Here is a 20,746-nt window from a genome sequence, read left to right on the forward strand (position 1 = left end):
TTTTGCCACTCAGTCCAGATGAGGGAGCGCGCTTTCGGCGGGAAAGTGACGTCGATGCATATGAAACGTGTGTCGCAGGCTATGACGCAAATCTTCGTTGACAGAAATGTTGAAATTTAATATTGAATATTAATATTAATTAATATTAACATTGGAAAACGTTAAGAATGTTTGTGTCATGTTTGTCCTCCTACAGAAACCATATGAAAACAAAAAATATATCCCCCCCTCCCATTTTTTTCCATTTTCATGCATTTTTGAAAAAGCTCCAGGGAGCCAATAGGGGGGCGCTAAAGAGCCGCATGCGGCTCTAGAGCCGCGGGTTGCCGACCTCCGATTTAAGCAAAACCCACCAACACTATATTTTGACCTCTTACCCTGATTTTACTTCACATGAAATCACTAATTTAATGTCTTTTTGCACATACACCTTTGTTCAAATGTTTGGGGTCGTGAAGACTTTTTAATGTTTTTGAAAGAAGTCTGTTCTGCTCAATAAGGCTGCAATTATTTGATCAAAATACAGTAAAAACAGTAATATTGTGAAATAAAAATGTTATTATTTAAAATAGCTGTTTTTAAAAAAAAAAATATTTAAGTGTATAATTTATTCCTGTGATCAAAGCTGGATTTTCAGCATCATTACTCCAGTCTTCAGTGTCACATGATCCTTCAGAAATCATTCTAATATGCTGATCTGCTGCTCAAGAAACATTTCTTCTTTTTATGTTGAAAGCAGTTGTGCTGCATAAAATGTTTGTGGAAACCATGATGCATTTTTTCAGGATTCAAAAGAACAGCATTTATTTGAAATAGAATCTTTTGTAATATTATAAAAGTCTTTACTGTCCCTTTTGATCAATTTAATGCCTTGCTTTTTTTTTTTTTTTTTAAGATTTATGAATTTCAATTTTGTAAAATTCCATTAAATTGAATTAAATAATCCTTACATATTATTCATATCATTCATTATTTAATTTATGTGATTCGTATTTATAAATATATTTTTTGAGTGTATAAACATGCTGTTTCACTGCAATGACATAAAAACATTAGTACAATAAAGCTGAATCTGTATATTGATATGTTGTAGAATTGCTATTCATTTGTAATCGATGGACAAATTTCTAATTTCATAGGGTTAAAAAATCTATGCAGTGAAAAAAAATAAAACGTTAAAGGGTCGTGAACGCGGATTGACAACAGACCCGGAAGAGAAGACAATGCTGAATAAAGTCGTAGTTTTTGTTATTTTTGGACCAAAATGTATTTTTGATGCTTCAAAAAATTCTAACTAACCCACTGATGTCACATGGACTACTTTGATGATGTTTTTATTACATTTCTGGACATGGACAGTATACCGTACATACACTTTCAATGGAGGGACAGAAAGCTCTCGGACTAAATCTAAAATATCTTAAACTGTGTTCCGAAGATGAACGGAGGTCTTACGGGTTTGGAACGACATGAGGGTGAGTCATTAATGACATAATTTTCATTTTTGGGTGAACTAACCTTTTAAGATTCTGCAAGAGTTCTCTTCTAGATCACATAAATGTAAAATTACAGGTGTTTTTATATTATATTTAAAGGGACAGAGGAAATATCTACCTTTTACCATGTAGCATGTAACTCACCAATGTGATTCTCATGAAATCCATGCCTCTGCATTTTAACCAACAAAATGGAGTCATTATAGCATGTCTGATGGGCTGCGGAGGATCTATGGCTGATTACTGATAATGGCAGTGAATGCAGCTGTGTGAATATATGACACAGTGGGCCGTGGCTTTGATATACAGCAGAGCTCTTTATGATTATACTACTTTAGTCTGGGTTTATAAGTTCCCAATATAATTTGAGTATCAAACCTCTTGAACAATTTAATTAATAAGCATAATTAAGCATTAACAATAGGTTAGTTCAATTACTCACCCTCATATTGTTTCAAACCCACAAGACTTTCGTTCATCTTCAAAACACAAATGAAGATATTTTAATGAAACCTAAGAGATTTCTGTCCCTGTCCCTGAAAGTCCAGGCATCCACTTTGATGCTTCATGAAGACATTGCAAAAAAAAAAAAAAAAAGCTATATTGAGCCATTTAATCTTCTGAAGATACATGATTGCATTACATGATGAATAGATTTAATTTATGCTGTTATTCACATACAAACATTGATCAACGCACATACATAGAGCACATCAAATATGGTAAACAGAGGCTCAAACGTACTTGCGAACCAATGAGGTTTTACAAGCACATCTGAGTTTTATTGGCACGACATGAGGCTGAGTAAAGACTGAATTCTCATTCTCTAACCCCTTAATAGTAAGCAACTTTCATAGATCTGATTTTTATGTAAATACTGTGTTGAAGAAGTGTTCACTTTCATTTGCTGCTGATAAAATGTATGCTATAACAGCATCAATCAAACACTACAATTTCAATCGTTTTTTGCAGCATACTTTGAAATAAAGGATTTAAAGTCGGACATCAGAACTCCTGTCCACATTCAATTCGCACAGACTGACTGTTACGCACGGGGTACGCACATTATTATGCAGGCTACAAATGCACACTTCAGAAGATCTCACAGCTGGATTCAACTTAGTCTGCAAGGTTGGTGAAACGAAATGTTTATGAGATATTTAAAGATTTGCAAATGCTGTAATACTCTTTGTATACTGTTTACTTTCTTTGTTTAACAGTTCAATTAATAAGTTATTAGACAGAACTGTTAAACAGAGAAGGCAAACTAATGAAGATTAGTGAATGAAGAAGGCGCTGGCGTTCTCAGCCCCGTCAAAATAAATGTCCCACTTCTTAGACAGAAAATCTTATAGGCCGATGCCGATATTTAAAAATGCCAAATATTGGCTGATATCTGCTTTGACAATATTTTGATTGTCCACTACTTTAAATACTAACAGGTCTTTCCCTTTACTAAAAACAAACAAACAAACACTATCTAGTCCTATGCAAAGCATGTTGGAAAATACACTGGCCAATTTTCAAATTAAAGACAATAAAAAAAAAAAAAATCTATCAACACAGACATTTTAGTTTAAATTACTCAAAATATTAATTTAATGTAATGATCTACATTATTATATCAACAGAACTCATCAAAATAATATTTGAATTTTAAAAGGTTTAATTAAATTTGAATCTTTCTTTGAATCTGGGGTAATAGGTCCCCTCAATTACTTTTAAGAGCATGTCTTTCTCACTTTCTCTCTACTTCACCCTAGCGTTGGCACTCGGCGCTGGCATTAGAATCTTGGCGCCAGCTGGTGTGTGTGGGTTTTGATTCCCTGTGTGGAGATTTTGTGTTAAAGGAACATCATGTGTGACATCAGCGCAGTAAAAGCACAGCTCTGATGAAACCTGTTCTGACTGCACCTGAGCCTGGGGGCGGAGAAGTCACAGTCTGACCAGCCCAGCGCACTGATACGGAACATGTTATACGATTTTCTGCCATCACAAATTACGGGCTGTTATTTTCTGGCAACTGAACCAGCGGTCATCGGACCCACTTTGCACAATTAAAAACAGTGTTGTATTGGTTTGTATTTCAAGGTGCTCCAATGGTTTTTCACTATTTGTGATAGTGAAACAAACAGGATAGTTTGTATACTATTTTTTTAGTAGGAGTTATCAGTTTATTAATTTGTGTGTACTGAACAAGAATACTCTAAACATGTTGCTAACAAAAGTTGACCTTACTCAGATAATCAAGTATGTTCAAAACCTGTTCAAATGTTGTCCCAACTTTCCATATTGAGTCATCTGAACCACATAATTTTATGTTGAACAATGTTTTCCAAGTTCCCAGCATGCATTGGAGATTAAAATAATTATCTTGTGATTATTATTAAAACGTATATTTTACAGACTTAATTTATGCTGCCACTGCTGCGGCTGTTAGTTAGAGTTCGTGGCTGGATTTCCCAATAATGTTGTCTCTTAGCGCACTATGAAGACTCTAAAGGTAGACCTTAAAGGGATAGTTTACCCAAAAATGAAAATTTGATGTTTATCTGCTTACCCCCAGCGCATCCAAGATGTAGGTGACTTTGTTTCTTCAGTTGAACACAAATGATGATTTTTAACTCCAACCGTTGCCGTCTGTCAGTCAAATAATGCGAGTGAATGGTAACACAATTTATAAGAGTCAAAAAATATGCACAGACAAATACAAATTAAACCCTGCGGCTCGTGACGACACATTGATGTTCTAAGACACAAACGATCGGTTTGTGCGATAAACCAAACAGTATTTATACCATTTTTTACCTCTCGCGCTTATACTTCAATGAGTGCTAGACATTACTTCCGATGTCAGAGCGCGATCAGACCTCACTAAGCGAATGCTGAACGCAGTTGGACATAGTGGTGTTTTAGAGGTAAAAAATGATATAAATACTGTTCGGTTTATCGCACAGACCGATCGTTCCGTGTCTTAGGACATCAATGTGTCGTCACGAGCCGCAGGGTTTAATTGGTATTTGTCTATGCCAGTTTTTTTGATTCTTATTGTTCGAGTTCCCATTCACTCCCATTATTTGACTGACAGACAGCAGCGGTTGCAGTTAAAAATCATAATTTGTGTTCGACTGAAGAAACAAAGTCTCCTACATCTTGGATGCGCTGGGGGTAAGCAGATGAACATCAAATTTTCATTTTTGGGTGAACTATCCCTTTAATGTTTCTAGATGTGTTCCCTGAACTATCCCTTAGGAGGTTGCTTAAGGTATATCCAAGCAATATTTTGGAAAAAATATTAGACCATTCACAGCATTTCATAGCAATCATAAACATTAGCCTGGTGTGTATGGCTCGGTTTGGCAAACAGGTACACTATGTACTGTACCGTGGGCGTCCATACGGGTTTGTTAAGATGAACATGACGGCACATGCTAGTCGATGAATCAACTTCACAACAACTACATAAATTTATCCACTAACCATTCAGAAACGTCCAGTTTCAGTCTAAAAGTTGTAACTTCTTCCTGAGTCTCTCCATCAGTGTCGACTCCGGTTTGAACAATGTAAGGCTGAACACCGTTACTGACAATCCTCATTTTGCCTGCGTGAGATTCTCCAGCTTTGTTGTTGTCGCCCTCTTCTGGAAAGGGGGCCGGGAGCAGCAGCTCATTTGCATTTAAAGGAACACACACCAAAACCGCACGTTTTGCTCACACCCAAACAGGAGCAAATTTGACAAACTATAATAAATGATCTGTGGGGTATTTTGAGCTGAAACTTCACAGACACATTCTGGAGACACCAGAGACGTATATTACATCTTGTGAAGAGGGGCATAATAGGTCCCCTTTAAGTTGCCTCGACAAGAATTTACAAAAGTTTTTAAGTTTTCAGTTGTTAGTTGAGTTAACTTACCAAGTTGACTGTAATAGGTTGCCTTATTTTTCTTAAGTTAGGTCAACTTTTTTATAATGTTTCTAAAGTACCGATATGAGAGTGATCTTGGACTTCATACTGATGCCTATCAGCGAGGAGGCAATGCGTTTTTGTTTAGTAGCTTTGTCAAAATGCATGTTGAAATAACGCACACATTCTAACCAATCAAAATTGAGTATTCACTTCCCAAACTATCATTTTTAATTGTTGAATTCTAGTAAAATGCTTCAGAGTTCACAAAAATTAAGCAGAGACCTACATCACTGAACAATCCTGGCATAAATTTTCCATAAAATTAGCATTACGCAGATAATCAGACAGGCAGTGTTTCATCACCAAGGAGCAGAAATGCTAGCGTGATCATGGCATAATTTTATGCATAGTAAGATGGTTGCAAAGCCGTCATTTACATGAGACAAGAAACTTGTCATTAAAGTAAAGTGAGGTATGAAATCTGTCATTAGACTCTAATTATCCTGTCCTGCAGTTAGTGCAGCTGTCATCCGTGTGCAGCTAAATGTATTCTCTCAGTTCAGAGAATTACTGCATATATTATTCAGCCACAGCCAACATCATACCACATTATCACCCCAATCAAGACCACATTTATCAGTGGGAGGCTGAACACAATATAAATGCCACCGCACTTCCACGCGGTCACATGTGCGCACACACGCAACATAAATCACATGGACATATGTGTGTCGATGATTTCAGCTGTTCTGAAAGTGTGTGATATGTGAGAGAGACTCACTGTCGGGCAGCCGCCATCATGCTGGTCCTCCAGGAATCCAATTCTGCAGAGCGCCTTATCGTTCTTCAGCCAGTACTCCGACGAATCCAGAACACTGTTACTGCACAAAACCTGACAAAAACACATACTTTTATCAGGCACAGCATTTAAAAAATGTTAAACTTACAGGGTTTACAAATATTTTTACCTCCACATCTTTAAAAATACCATGTATAAATTGGATTTCATCAAGAAAGATCACTGATTTCATGAGTTCATGCCAGTGTATCGTGGTTTGTTGATTTCAGACATCCTAGAAATGTTTGGCATTGTGCATGTATATGTTTAGGTTTTCACATTTTTGGATTGGATGGGTGTTTTTGAGTTTTTAAAGGACTAGAAGTGCCATTTAAAATGAAAATGTCAGTCATGATGTCATAAATGAAGTCATAAAATGTGTCAAACGGACAAATAAACATTTAAAAACCTTTATTTAATTTGTTGAACCCTTGTGTATCAATTAAAAAAGTTACTCTGAGGTCCTTAGAGGACAAAAATAACTGTCAAAAAACTGTCATAAAAATGTGAAGTTTGGGATTACAGACATAAATTTGGTCTTATTTTATAGAAGACCCTTGGTAGATTATTGTTGAAGCCAAAAAAAAAAAAAAGTAAAAAAAAAAAAAGAATAATAAAAAAAGAAACTAAAAGGTTCTAGAGGTTTTATGATGATTTATGAGCACATTTTTATATAAAATATATATTTTATAAAACAAGTTGAATGCAAAAAATGCTAAAAAAAATCAAAAATAAATCTAAACAAGTTGTGTTCCAAATTTGAGGTTGATATCTCAAAAAATGAGCTTTCAGTAAGATTTTGTTTGGGCGCAGTATCACATTTTCCCCCATTAAGATGCCAGCAAAACTCCACTGGTACACACAGTGGTTGGATTTGTGATTTGCAGTAGAGTTTTTCTCTCTCAAATATTACATGCAAACACACAAACATTTTTTTTATTACACAGACAAACCACACTCTGACATACATACCAACACACCCACACAATTATATGCATAATTTATCCAATTGGCTCTAATATGCAGAAGCAGAAAACAGGAATAAAGCGAGTATTTGCTTTATAGGCCAAACCTTAGAAAATGGCACCATCTGGTAAAAAATAGCAAAAATTTTAATTTCAATAATACAAATTTCAACAGAATGAAAGCCTATTAACAAAGATTTTATTATTTTATAGAGCGCACGTCACTCCTCTCTTCATCAGTCTGCATTGGCTGCTGCTCGCATCAAATTCAAGGCTCTGATGTTTGCCTACAGAACAACCGCTGGCTCTGCACTGCTATACCTTAACTCACTACTTCAGACTTATGCGTCCTCCAGAAACTTGCATTCTGCAAGTGAACGGCGCCACAAAGGGGCACAATATCACTCTCACGGACCTTCTCCGGGTCTGTTCCTGGCTGGTGGAATGACATGCCACGCTCTATCCGAGCAGCTGAATTTTAGCATTTTCAAAAAAACGCTCGTATCTTTTTCATCAGCACTTGACCCAGTAATAGCAGCACTTACCTTGATTCTAATCTATTTGTGTATTTATTAAAAAAAAAAAAAAAAATCCTTGCTACAAGCATGTTACTGTCAAAATGTGACTTCAAAGCAGTTGTTCTCATGTTGATTTGATTGATTCTACTATTCTCATTTGTAAGTCGTTTTGGATAAAAGCGTCTGCTAAATGACTGAATGTAAATGTAATGTAAATGTAGTTAAATGGCCCTGGGATTAAAAATTGCAGTTTTAATGGGTTTCAGTGAGGACATTTTTGTCCTTAAGGACCTGCATGTAACTATTTTGTGTACCTAGTGTAAAAAAGATTTACTAATAAAAATACATACTTTTATTTAAAATCTATGCTGTTGGCATTAACACAGGCAAAATTATATATATATATATAAAAGATGTCCTTAAGGACGCACAAGGGTTAAAAATCAAGTTGCATGTGACAGTAAAATTAAATAATTTTTCAAATCAACATTTAGGCGTAAGCATGTTTAAAATGTTAAAAGTAATAAAATAACACTTTAATAACTCATTTTAAATGTGACTTTAAATTGCATTTACAAAAAAACATTGATCAACTGGTTTTCTTATAGTCCATTTGCCAGCTGCGTTTCTTGAACTTTTTGTCACATGCTTTTGTTGATCCATTTGTCACTTGTGTTAAGAAATGCCACTGTACAGTTCACACACAAGAAATAAACTGAATTTAAAGACATGCCTTCTTGATCTACGATGGGCACCAGCAGAGACATTTTTATTTGTAATATTTAATTACATTTTCAAAACATATTTTAATAAATATGTATTATTAAATTATAATAAATAAGTGCATTTATCAATTTGAAAAAAGTGGTTTACTTATTTAGATTTTCATTTAGATCATTTTATTTTTAAGTGGCACTCCTAGTCCCCCATTTAAATCCTTTGGCACAATGATAATGTGTTCGTTTGAGTAAGCAGACCTTTGTAGTCCTCTGGGATGCTTCAGAACACATTAGTGTTTACACCTCTGAATGTGCTTTGAGTTTCTGAAAGTCATTTACTGCATCCCCTTGTCAGAGAAAGTGTTAACAGCAGTATGAACTGATATATATATATATATATATATATATATACACATTTAAAGTAAGCAGCTAACCTAGCTATTTATTTTTATTGTTGACATTTTATTTAAAGGCACAATATGTATTTTTTCACCACTAGAGGTCGCCTATTCAAAACAAATTCTTAGCTTGATGCTGGTGGAAAAGATTCGGGACGGGACTCGGGCAGAAATCATGTTCATGAATGAGATTATTAACATTACTGTAGTATGAAGTAGAGCAGGACCGAGTGTTGTGAGAGCAGAATGAGGCCGCTGGAGCGATTGCTAACGAGAGACGAGCGCGACACATGACTCAAGAGCAGCAGAGCTCTTATTATGACACAGTCGCCGCTTCCGCTTCTTCTGGTCAAGTGAATGTGGGGTAAAGCAGCACTGTTTATCATATTAGATACATTTGAGTGTGTTGAAAATGATGTTATAACGTTACTCTGAACGTTCGCTCCACGGCTGCTATGTAAGCTAGATCGATATTAGAATATCATATTAATAAATGCCGAATGGCTTGTGTTGCTAAATGGCATGCAATTAATTTTAAAACATATTGTATGATGGAGAAAATGCTGTATTACTGTTACTAAAAATAAAGCTGCATCTGATTATGCTATGTTAGCTACTTCACAAAATAGTGTTTTTCTCTGACGCATGATAAAATCATGGTACTCGCAGAAAATCAAGAAAACATGATTCAAACAATAAGACTAAACGTGTTGAGCTTTATAACAATGATTAGTTTTCTGTCTATAAATATATACAAACACTTGTCTAATAAAACACATAAGCGTCTTTGGTGTTTCCATGGATTCTACAAAATAAAACCGCACGGACACGTCCCGTATCCTTGGTTAAAATCGCTTATTTCTCTGGATTTAAACATTCTTGGAAACATTTGGGATAATGTAAGTACACAAGTCAACAAAACACTGTTTTAGTGGTTTTTGGATATTTTAATCTAAAAATCTTACATATTGTGCCTTTAATTTTAATATCTGAATGTTAGTGATTAGATAAAAAAAAAAAAAAAAATTGATATCAGTCTGCATATGCAATAGACATCGGTTTTGCTCATCTTTGCTCGCTCCTTCAAAGCTAAAAAAAAGTCCTGAACCAGAAGCGATGCGACCTGATTTACAGCATACGGAAGTGTGTTGTGGATAATCTGCATACAGTGCATATTACTTTAATACAGTATGAGCTGAATTGTTGCAATACACATAATTCATTTCTTTTCAGTCTCTCACACTTAAATGATTTTTCCTCAATCAAATATTCAGCACACAAGCATCTCATTCTATCCGGTCCATGGCAAGCAAGCACCCTTTGACCTCACCGTGTCTGTGCTGATTAGAAATTTACTTAGTATAATTTACATATGAATATTTATTATGGCCTTATACTTCTGGCAATCATGCTGTCACTGGTGTGTAACATACAAACTTTACAGTCAATAATAGACTATTATGGATTATTAATGAAGAGTGGAGCGTATGGCCCTTCAGTGAACCGTGTTGAACATGAACGTATATGTGCAGGTCATGTGTTCAACATATGCTTATTTCATTCAGGCACAAACAGTAGTAAGTTTTGATGCAAAATGTAAATGCAAACTGAAAATGTTTGCTATTACATAAATAAACATAGACCTCTAATTGAATTACCACTACTACTGGTACGATAGACATCCCTAAAACAAACATAAACCCTCTCTGTTAGTGTGTAACCTTCAGTTTGAGTCATTGTCTGTGTGGCTAAGCAAGCATTGATTATCTCAGTGTGTATTTAAGGAGTAAACACATATCCCTCTGTGTGTGTGTGTGTGTGTGTGTATGTGTGCGTGTGCGTGTGCGTGTGTGTGTGTGTGTGTGACAGTGCATGTGTTTACTTTGTTTAATTTGAGTTTGTGGGTGTTTGTATCTGTGTATTTATGTGCGAGCACATGTGTGTATTTTCTCTGCCCTTGCTGCGTGTGCCATCTGTACCGACTGTTTTCCTGGCAGAGTCGACCATATGACAGGGTCGCTGGGACAGTTGCGTCACAGTTCAACGTGGTTAAACTACTGACAGAGCTAATATGCCATTACAGGAAACGATAACCTTCGGCAGATGGATAATCATTAGCATGCAATGGATAAGCGCGCGAGAGATTAATGTGTATTTATTTTATTTTAGAAACTTTTTAGAAAAGTTAATCACATCTGCTGGCCAAATTAAATGACCTCTCACAGTAATCCATCCTCAGAGTTACTCAGCCGGTTTTGTAAAGAAATGTATGGAAAGCCAAACACTCATAAAAGTGTGTTTTTTTTTTCTTTAGTATTGGGTCTAGCAATAAGTGTCAGCGTTGATTCACAACAAGCGCAATCAAGGCACAGAACAAAATAAATCTTGTGACCAAACAGATTTGCATAAATATAATGTCATTAAAAACATGAATAATAATAATAATAGCAATAATATATTGTTAATACTACTACTAATTATTATTATTATTTATTATTATTATACTTATATACTAATAACAATAATAATATAATAATACTCATTATTATATAATGTGATACTACTATACTATTAGTAATAATAATAATAATTAGTATAATACAATAATAAAACACAAATATGCATTATTTAATAATAATAATAATAATAATAATAATAAGAACACAATATATATTATTTAATAATAATAATCAATGACAATTATTGTTATAATTATATATAACAATATATAAATAATAATACATAAGTGATATAATTATTTTTATTAAATAATAATGCATATTATTGTTTTATTATTTGTATCTCTTTTATATTATTTTAAAATGTTAAAAGTAATAATAAAATAACACTTTAATAACTCATTTTAATTTCAACTTAAAATGTATTTAATAATTTATTTATTTAATAATAATAATAATAATAATAATAATAATATATACTGTAAATAATATACTGTTAATACTACTAATTATTATTATTGTTATTATTGTTATTATTATTGTCATTATTATATTTATGTACTAATAACAATAATAATAATAATAATAATAATAATAAAATAATTATTAATAATGAATACGTAGTACACTACAATAATAAAATCAAAATATGCATTTAATAATAATAATAATAATGTTAATACTACTATTACTACTAATTATTATTATTATTATTATGCATATGTACTAATAACAATAATAAATATAATAATACTCATTACTATATAATGTGATACTACTATACTATTAATAATAATCATAATAATTAGTACAATACAAAATAAAACAAAAATATGCATTATTTAATAAAAATAATAATAAAATATTTAATAACAAAACAAAAATATGCATTATTTAATAATAATAATTGTTATAATTATATACAACAATATATAAATAATCAATAATAAATAATATATTCTATCTATCTATCTATCTATCTATCTATCTATCTATCTATCTATCTATCTATCTATCTATCTATCTATCTATCTATCTATCTATCTATCTATCTATCTATCTATCTATCATGTCAAACACAAAAATAAAACAAATGAAACTATTGCAATCAATACTACACAGCAGATATTGGACACTTAAAAGTAAAAATAAGCTGTATCAGTACCAGTCATAAAGAATAACAATCTAGTTCAATATCAGTGATTAACAGGAAAATTCTTTTAAAAAAATACCACCACATGTCAAACAGGTTGCCGACCCCTGAGCTCATGAATAATGACCAATCCCCTTAATTTCATAACAGCTCCCATGAGAGCTACAAAAATGATTAGTACAGTGTCACGCTATTGTAACTTCCTCTTCCCATGATCCTTCATCTGCTCCCACAGGGGCCACTTTCCTTTAGCACCAACCCACTAATAAAGCGCTCGGCTGAATGAGACAAAGACAAGGGAGACATTGGGCTAATCATGCTGCTTGTTCTATCACACTCCCTGTTCCTCTCTCAGTCTCGCTCCTTCTGTCCTTTCTCTCTCACACTGGCAGAACATCAGCTAATGTAACCTGACTTGTAGTGCAGCTGCCTACAGAGTAAAAAGTGCTGATGGCAAAAAGCCAAAGTCTCTGTTCCCTGGACAGGTGGGAGCAGCCAGCCAATCAGTAAGGCTTCATGTTAATCACACTGTGATTGGAGCGTGAGATTCTTGCTAGTGTTCAACCGCAAGAGCTCACCTGGTGAGTGTGGTGCCTTGGGCCAAAATCTACTGCACGCCAACTAAACAGCTTTCATGTTGATGGAAGTGTTTGCGCTCATGTACTTGCATTAGTGTATGTTTCGGGCTTTGGCACACACACCTTCTTACAGGCGGAGACAGAGGTCCCAAGGGTGCTGTCAGATTTGACTTCCTGTGTGTCCGCGGACTCCGACCCCTCAAACATGGCAGATGATTGGAAATTACTGTGGAAAAAGAGAGAGAGAAAGACAACTGAATCCACCATCAATTCAATGGAGTGCAACAGTGCTCATCCATTTCTCAGTGTTGTTGGTTCTGCGTTTTCCCAGAGGGACTTAATAATATATATTTTTTAAAGTGTTATAAGCTGTGAACCAAATCAACCAGCTATGAGGTGAATCACAACATTGCAAACTTTGATTTGAAGCAAAAAGTATTTGAAACAAACCCAAAAAAGACAAATATAGAAGTTTCTGCCACCGAATAAAAAATAAAAAAGGTAATTGCGACTTTTTATCCCACAATTCTGCCTTTTTTTCTCAGGATTGAGTTTATATCTCGCAATTCTGACATTATAACTCGCAATTGTGAGTTTATATTTCACAAATGTTAGAAAAAAAGTCAGAATTGTGAGATGAAAAGTCACAATTGCTTGTTATAAAATGTCAGAATTGCAATTTTGAATGATTATATATTATATACGCAATTTTGACTTTTTTTCTCAGGATTGCGAGATTATATCTTGCAATTCTGACATTATAACTCACAATTCTGACTCTATTTCTCACAATTGTGAGTTTATTTCTTGCAATTCTGACATTATAACTCGCAATTCTGACTATTTCTCACAATTGCGAGATATAAACTTAAAAAAAAGTCAGAATTGTGAGATGAAAAGTCACAATTGCGTCCTATAAAATGTCAGAATTGCAATTTTGAATAATTATATACTCGCAATTTTGACTTTTTTTCTCAGGATTGCAAGATTATCTTGCAATTCTGACATTATAACTCGCAATTCTGACTATTTCTCACAATTGCGAGATATAAACTTAAAAAAAAAGTCAGAATTATAAGATGAAAAGTTGCAAATGCATGTCAGAATTGCAATTTTAAACAATTATAAGCACAATTTTGACTTTTTCTCAGGATTGCGAGTTTATTTCTCACAATTCTGACATTATAACTCGCAATTCTGACTTTATTTCTTGCAATTGTGTTTATATCTTGCGATTCTGACATTATATCTCGTAATTCTGACATTATAACTCACAATTCTGACTCTATTTCTCACAATTGTGAGTTTATTTCTTGCAATTCTGACAATATAACTCACAATTCTGACTATTTCTCACAATTGCGAGACATAAACTTAAAAAAAAAGTTAGAATTGTGACATGAAAAGTCGCAAATGCATGTCAGAATTGCAATTTTAAACAATTATAAACTCACAATTTTGACTTTTTCTCCGGATTGCGAGTTTATTTCTCACAATTCTGACATTATAACTCGCAATTCTGACTTTATTTCTCGCAATTGTGAGTTTATTTCTTGCAATTCTGACATTATAACTCACAATTCTGACTATTTCTCACAATTGCGAGATATAAACTTAAAAAAAAAGTCAGAATTGTGAGATGAAAAGTTGCAAATGCATGTCAGAATTGCAATTTTAAACAATTATAAACTCACAATTTTGACTTTTTCTCCGGATTGCGAGTTTATTTCTCACAATTCTGACTTTATAACTTGCAATTCTGACTTTATTTCTCGCAATTGTGATTATATCTTGCAATTCTGACATTATATCTCGTAATTCTGACATTATAACTCACAATTCTGACTCTATTTCTCACAATTGTGAGTTTATTTCTCACAATTCTGACATTATAACTCGCAATTCTGACTTTATTTCTCGCAATTGTGTTTATATCTTGCAATTCTGACATTATATCTCGTAATTCTGACATTATAACTCACAATTCTGACTCTATTTCTCACAATTGTGAGTTTATTTCTCACAATTCTGACATTATAACTCGCAATTCTGACTTTATTTCTCGCAATTGTGTTTATATCTTGCAATTCTGACATTATATCTTGTAATTCTGACATTATAACTTGCAATTCTGACTTTATTTCTCACAATTATGAGTTTATTTCTCGCAATTCTAACACGCAATTGCAAGTTGATATCTCGCAATTGTGAGCAAAAAAGTCAGAATTGTGCGATGAAAAGTCACAATTATCTTTTTTATTTAGAGGCGAAAACAAGCTTCCATAGACGAAGGTACAAGACTGTGAACTTTAACTGTTTCAGAAAAAGAAAGAACTACAATCCCATGAAGCACTGCAAATAACATAATTGAATTAAAACCGACAGAGAAATATAAAACTAATTATTTAAAGTTGTTAATTATACCTACAGAAACAATATATTTGTTAGGTTTATTGCAAAATATGCATATATAAACAAATACTTATGTATTTTGTAATTTGCAGTGCTTCATGGGAGTGGGCGGAGCTAAACAGCTCTTTTGGCTTATTTGTGGAATTTCACGTCAAACATGTGAGCTATTCTTTATTTTGTATGATAAAATATTTAAACAGTCCATCTGGTGCCTTCTGAAATGGACTGTAAAACATATAAGCGATGTTCAAAAGGACTATTTGTGGAATTTTCTGTACAGCATCATGGGTAATGTAGTTTTTCACCATACAATTATTAAATACAATTATTTTAAAAATAAGTTGAAATAATGCAAACGGATGGCTTCAAAAAAATATACTATCGATTAACAACCTGATAACTCACAGTATGTCTGTCTTTAAAGGTTTAAAATTTAATTCTGTATGGAGAAAATGAGACACGTTTTTCCCTCCCAAACATTACAATTGCGCTCTATAACAAACTGTCTTACTTGCTTCTTACTGTAAAACATTAAGTCTGAAATAGTGCTAGAATGGGTTAGCATCTTTTAGAAACTGGAAGTTTAGATGTCGAAATAAACTGAAGCAATTTCTCACTCTCTCATGACAATTGTAGATAAAGGCACAGTGAAAAGAGACAGTGAGAGTGGGAATGGAAAAGAAAATAACATGGACTATTTAATTACATTTGTTCAGATTAATTGACTACTGGGGGCACATTAAGTAAGGATGAAACACAGTCAATCCTCTGAGGTGACAGAAGTACAACATTACCCAGATCATAGAGTGTGCAGTGATGTTCTTCTGCTCCAGAGCATTTCTCTCTGAGCTCCTCTGTATTCTCCCTGAAAACAGCCGAATTAACCTCCTTTGTTTACATTACAAACAAACCAAAATTTTATTCATACATTTTCCCTGCAGAATGTATGTGCTCAGAACAAAAAGCACCATAAATGGATCAAAAAATGGCATGACATTAAATGATGAACTATTGTCAATATGACCTAAATGTGAACTAAATGCGAGTCAAACATGTGAGCTATTCTTTATTTTGTATGATAAAATATTTAAACAGTCCATCTGGTGCCTTGTGAAATGGACTGTAAAACATATAAGCGATGTTCAAAAGGACTTTTTACAAAATCAATCAGTCGATGACCAGCCTTAAGGAAGCCCTGTATAAGTAAGCTGGTTTCAGGGAGCATTCAGACATGTACTAGCATTCAAAAACAGCTAGACAGAGTGCAACAGAATGGAAGAGAGCACATGTTTTTCAATGTCTGGACTACATTTAACTTAACATGGTGTGACTTTTAAACGCAACACTCGTGGCAGGATGTTCAAAAGAACAGCTTGAGATGTGACGCATGTCTGAAGGTGCTATAACATTTCAGAGAGGGTTATATACCGTGCAAACTGTCTAACGGCTAAACACAACATGCTGTGAGCATGCTAAAAATGTCAAAATAAGAAAATAAATATAAAAGTTACTAGGTTACCATTGTGACTTAGCACTTGTGTGTATTTGTTTTTGTTCCTTGTTATTTCATGCCCTTCACCCCTGAGAAAAGACTAGTTTGACCGGGCTTTCCTCAAGGTCATAAAGGTTAGTTGACAAATGACATAAGCTTTCCATTCAGGAAGGCAAACACTTGAGCATCGGAAGGCTTAACTGCTTCATTCTGAGCTTTTGTCTTGGGATGTCAGCCTACATTCACACAATAACGTCTATGAATATCTTTTGGCCTCAATCGAGGATTACCTGCGAGCCTGGAGGGACTCTTTTAGCATTAAACACTCAAAGAAAACTCAAAATAGCTGCAACTATACAAGCAATTGTCTTGAATGTGTGGTTCAGTTGATGGATTTGAAAATGTGAGAAACAGACTTCAAATCCCTTCCATTAACACTTCAGCTGCCAAGGCTGCCATGATAAAATAGAGTTCTTTCTTAGTTATGTTTAATTCATTATCTCGCGACTAAGGTCAGTAATTGTTTGCTTCTGGTTATGGGACTCACTCTAACAACATGTGCGACAAGCAATTTGTCTCTTCGTACCAGATGTGACAGAGATAAAAGACACAACAAAATCAATCACAAATCAAGGCCAATCAGAAGAGTGTGTGGGCGGAGTCTCTCCACAAATGTACTGCTGTCTCGCACTCATAATGAAATGGATAAGTACAAGTATGTACGCAAATGAAAAAATATTAAATGATTTTAACATTACTCAAAATAAGAACACAGTAATTGATACAATCTTTGTCAATGTTTGTTCATCTAGAGTTCACAGTTTGAACGTTCATGTTTCCCCCACTGCAAAAAATACTGTTCTTACTTAGAATTTTTGTCTTGTTTCTAGTCTAAATATCTAAAAATTCTTAGATCAAGAAGCATTTTCTTGGCAAGTAAAAATTATTTTCTTGTTTTTAGGTTTTTTTTTTTCAAAATTAAGTGAGTTTTTCCTTAAAACAAGCAAAATAATCTTAATCCAAACTGAAAACAAGTTTATATATCTTATTTTTGGTTTGAAATAAGATTATTTTGCTTACCCCATTGGCAGATTATTTTGCTTGTTTTAAGGAAAAACTCTGACTTATTTTTCCTGAAAACAAGAAAATAAGAAAATGCTTCTTGATTTAAGAACTTTAAGATATTTTGACAAGAAACAAGACAAAAACTCTAAGTAAGAACATCATTTTTTGCAGTGTTATTTTCAAGGTCTGAGGTAAATTATCCATTGTTGCTTTCAACAATTTTCTTTTAAAAATTCAAAAATGAAACAATTTTAATATTCTACAAAACATACAAGAACCAGAGATAATCATTGAGCTGTCGGTCATGATGTATCCGAAATAGAAACCACTGCAAAAATGAAATCCCCTGTCGCTTGTTGCGTATCGCAGATGGTTGGGACAAAAACTCGTATTAGCATGGAGGAGATACCTTGCATTGCATTTGTTTAGGACACTATGTAAACATTTTTTTCCATTGCTGATTTTCTCACCATCACTTTATGAAATATCTTGCAGCAGGAATATATCGAACACAAATGAAGCATAGCAGATGAAGTACAAGTGAAGCACTGCATCAAGGGTCGGCTTGAGTTCTGTAGCCAGTCGGTCACAGTTCATTTAGCCTAATGGTAAGTCTGCATTTTCTCATTTAGGGGCTGTTGTTATTTGTATGTAAACACATGCTAGATGGACGTCTTTGACTTTTGCATTCACGTCTCACGTCTTTTGCAGAATCTAAAACATGCTGCTCAAGTTAAAGGGGTGGTTGAGTATGATTTCACTTTTTTAACTCTAGTTAGTGTGTAATGTTGCTTTTTTAGCATAAACAACATCTGCAAAGTTACCACACTCAAAGTTCGATGCAAAGGGAGATATTTTCTTTTACAGAATTCTCTGTTTAAGGACTACAACAAAGGGGGTGAGGTCATGTTGGGCTGATTTAGAGAAGAGGAAGAGTTTTTGTAGTAGAGTGTTGTTATCATGCCGTCATTTTACGCCGGACTGCTTCACAAACGAGGGTCAATTCAACACTGGATTTGCACAATGACGGCACATGTTAGTCGATGAGTTGAATCAACTCCACAGCAACTACATAAATTTATCCACTAACCATTCAGAAATGTCCAGTTTCATTCTAAAAGTTGTAACTTCTTCCTGAGTCTCTCCATCAGTGTCGACTCAATGTACCGTTACTGACAATCCTCATTTTGGCTGTTAAAGCTCCGCCCTCTTCTGGAAAGTGGGCCTCGAGCAGCAGCTCATTTGCATTTAAAGGGACACACATAAAAACAGTGTGTTTTTGCTCACACCCAAATAGGAGCAAATTTGACAAGTTATAATAAATGATCTGTGGGGTATTTTGAGCTGAAACTTCACAGACACATTCTGTGGACATCAGAGACTTATATTACATGTTGTAAAAGGGGAATTATAGGTCCCCTTTAAAATAAGTTGAGCATTTAAAAAAAGTTCCATTCCACTGCAATGCGTCTTGTGTTTTTCAAAACACAAAAAAACAATTTCTGTGTGAACCGTCCCTTAGTTTGTTAAGTTTGCCTCACTTTTGATGTGTTGAATTAAACAACAGGTCTTTGCACACTTTATTTGTTTGGGTGCACATACACATTTGAAATATGACCTAGTAAATCAGCTAAATATGACCTCTCGAGTGACATCCTGTCACATAGCTCAACCAGAAGTCATGATTTTAACTAAATTTACTGTAAAACTATATCTGTTCTTGCAACATTTGCAAGAGAGCAGACATTCATTTGTGTAGCTTGTGTCAAATTGAACTCTCTTTCTCCTTCTAATGCAATGGGTTATGACATGAAACCATAAATGCCATTTGACAGCTATCAAATGCACTACTCTTGTGATCGCTTTGCAGCTGAATGAAAACAGATGTTAAAATCCTCAAATTATCCCTGGAGGACATGAGCGCAGCTGCCTGATGTGTTTGGATGTGTCGTCGGCCTGAGAACACTGAATCTCCATTCTTTATGGAAATGTTTCAATGTTATGTGAAGGGTCGTTATTGTTTATCAACAAAAAAATGGAAACATTTTCTAGCCGGAGGACAGTAATGGTGCGGAAACTGACACACGATTAAACAAGCACACGCACGAAATACACACTCGCATGTGCGCTTTGCTCATGATGACCTGTCAAAAGCACATTCAATTTTCTCAGTCTGTCAATCAGAGATTCAGCAATGATGCAAATGCTGTTTTAAGCTCTGTTTACACCACCAGCGAACTGAACTGAATTTTCAATGAGAGTTACTCTGCTAACAGGGAACATTCTGGAAAGGTTTTCTCAAAGTTATGAACAAACGTTCTACCAGTAATGTTTAAGGAATGTTTGATCAAAGATATCTTTTACTTGCTTCAGAATGTTCAGAGAACATTCAAAATTAACGTTCTCATAATGTCTGCAAAAGGATCTAATGAAATAACCAAGACATTTTTTTTAAACATGTAACAAACTGAACATTTTGAACATTCAGAAATAATGTTTTCATTACTTAAAGGATTAGTTCACATCAGAATTAAAATTTCCTGATATTTTACTCATCCCCATGTCATCCAAGATGTTTATGTACCTGTATTTCTTTCTTCAGCCAAAAAGAAATTAAGGTTTTTAAGGAAAACATTCCAGGATTTTTCTCCATATAGTGGACTTCAACAGTTACCAACGGGTTGAAGGTTCAAATGTCAGTTTCAGTGCAGCTTCGAAGGGCTCTACATGATCCCAGATGAGGA

General features: G+C 34.2%; 1 protein-coding gene across 4 annotated transcripts in view; it reads right to left on the minus strand.

Moving 5' to 3' along the window:
- Window positions 1-20,746, minus strand: part of LOC125254117 (SPHK1 interactor, AKAP domain containing) — a 94,550-nt gene that overhangs the window by 47,700 nt on the left and 26,104 nt on the right. For 3 of the 4 annotated variants that reach the window (XM_048168559.1, XM_048168556.1, XM_048168558.1), the window contains exons 2-3: window positions 13,157-13,259; window positions 6,187-6,297 (exon numbers count right to left, since the gene is read on the minus strand). In XM_048168559.1, coding sequence (XP_048024516.1) covers window positions 6,187-6,297; window positions 13,157-13,259 — 214 coding nt within the window. Of the gene's footprint in view, window positions 1-6,186; window positions 6,298-13,156; window positions 13,260-19,092; window positions 19,143-20,746 lie in introns of those variants that run through there. The other variant, XM_048168557.1, reaches the window with a different exon arrangement.

This window comes from Megalobrama amblycephala, linkage group LG19 (assembly GCF_018812025.1).
Source record: "Megalobrama amblycephala isolate DHTTF-2021 linkage group LG19, ASM1881202v1, whole genome shotgun sequence".
Lineage (NCBI taxonomy): Eukaryota > Metazoa > Chordata > Actinopteri > Cypriniformes > Xenocyprididae > Megalobrama > Megalobrama amblycephala.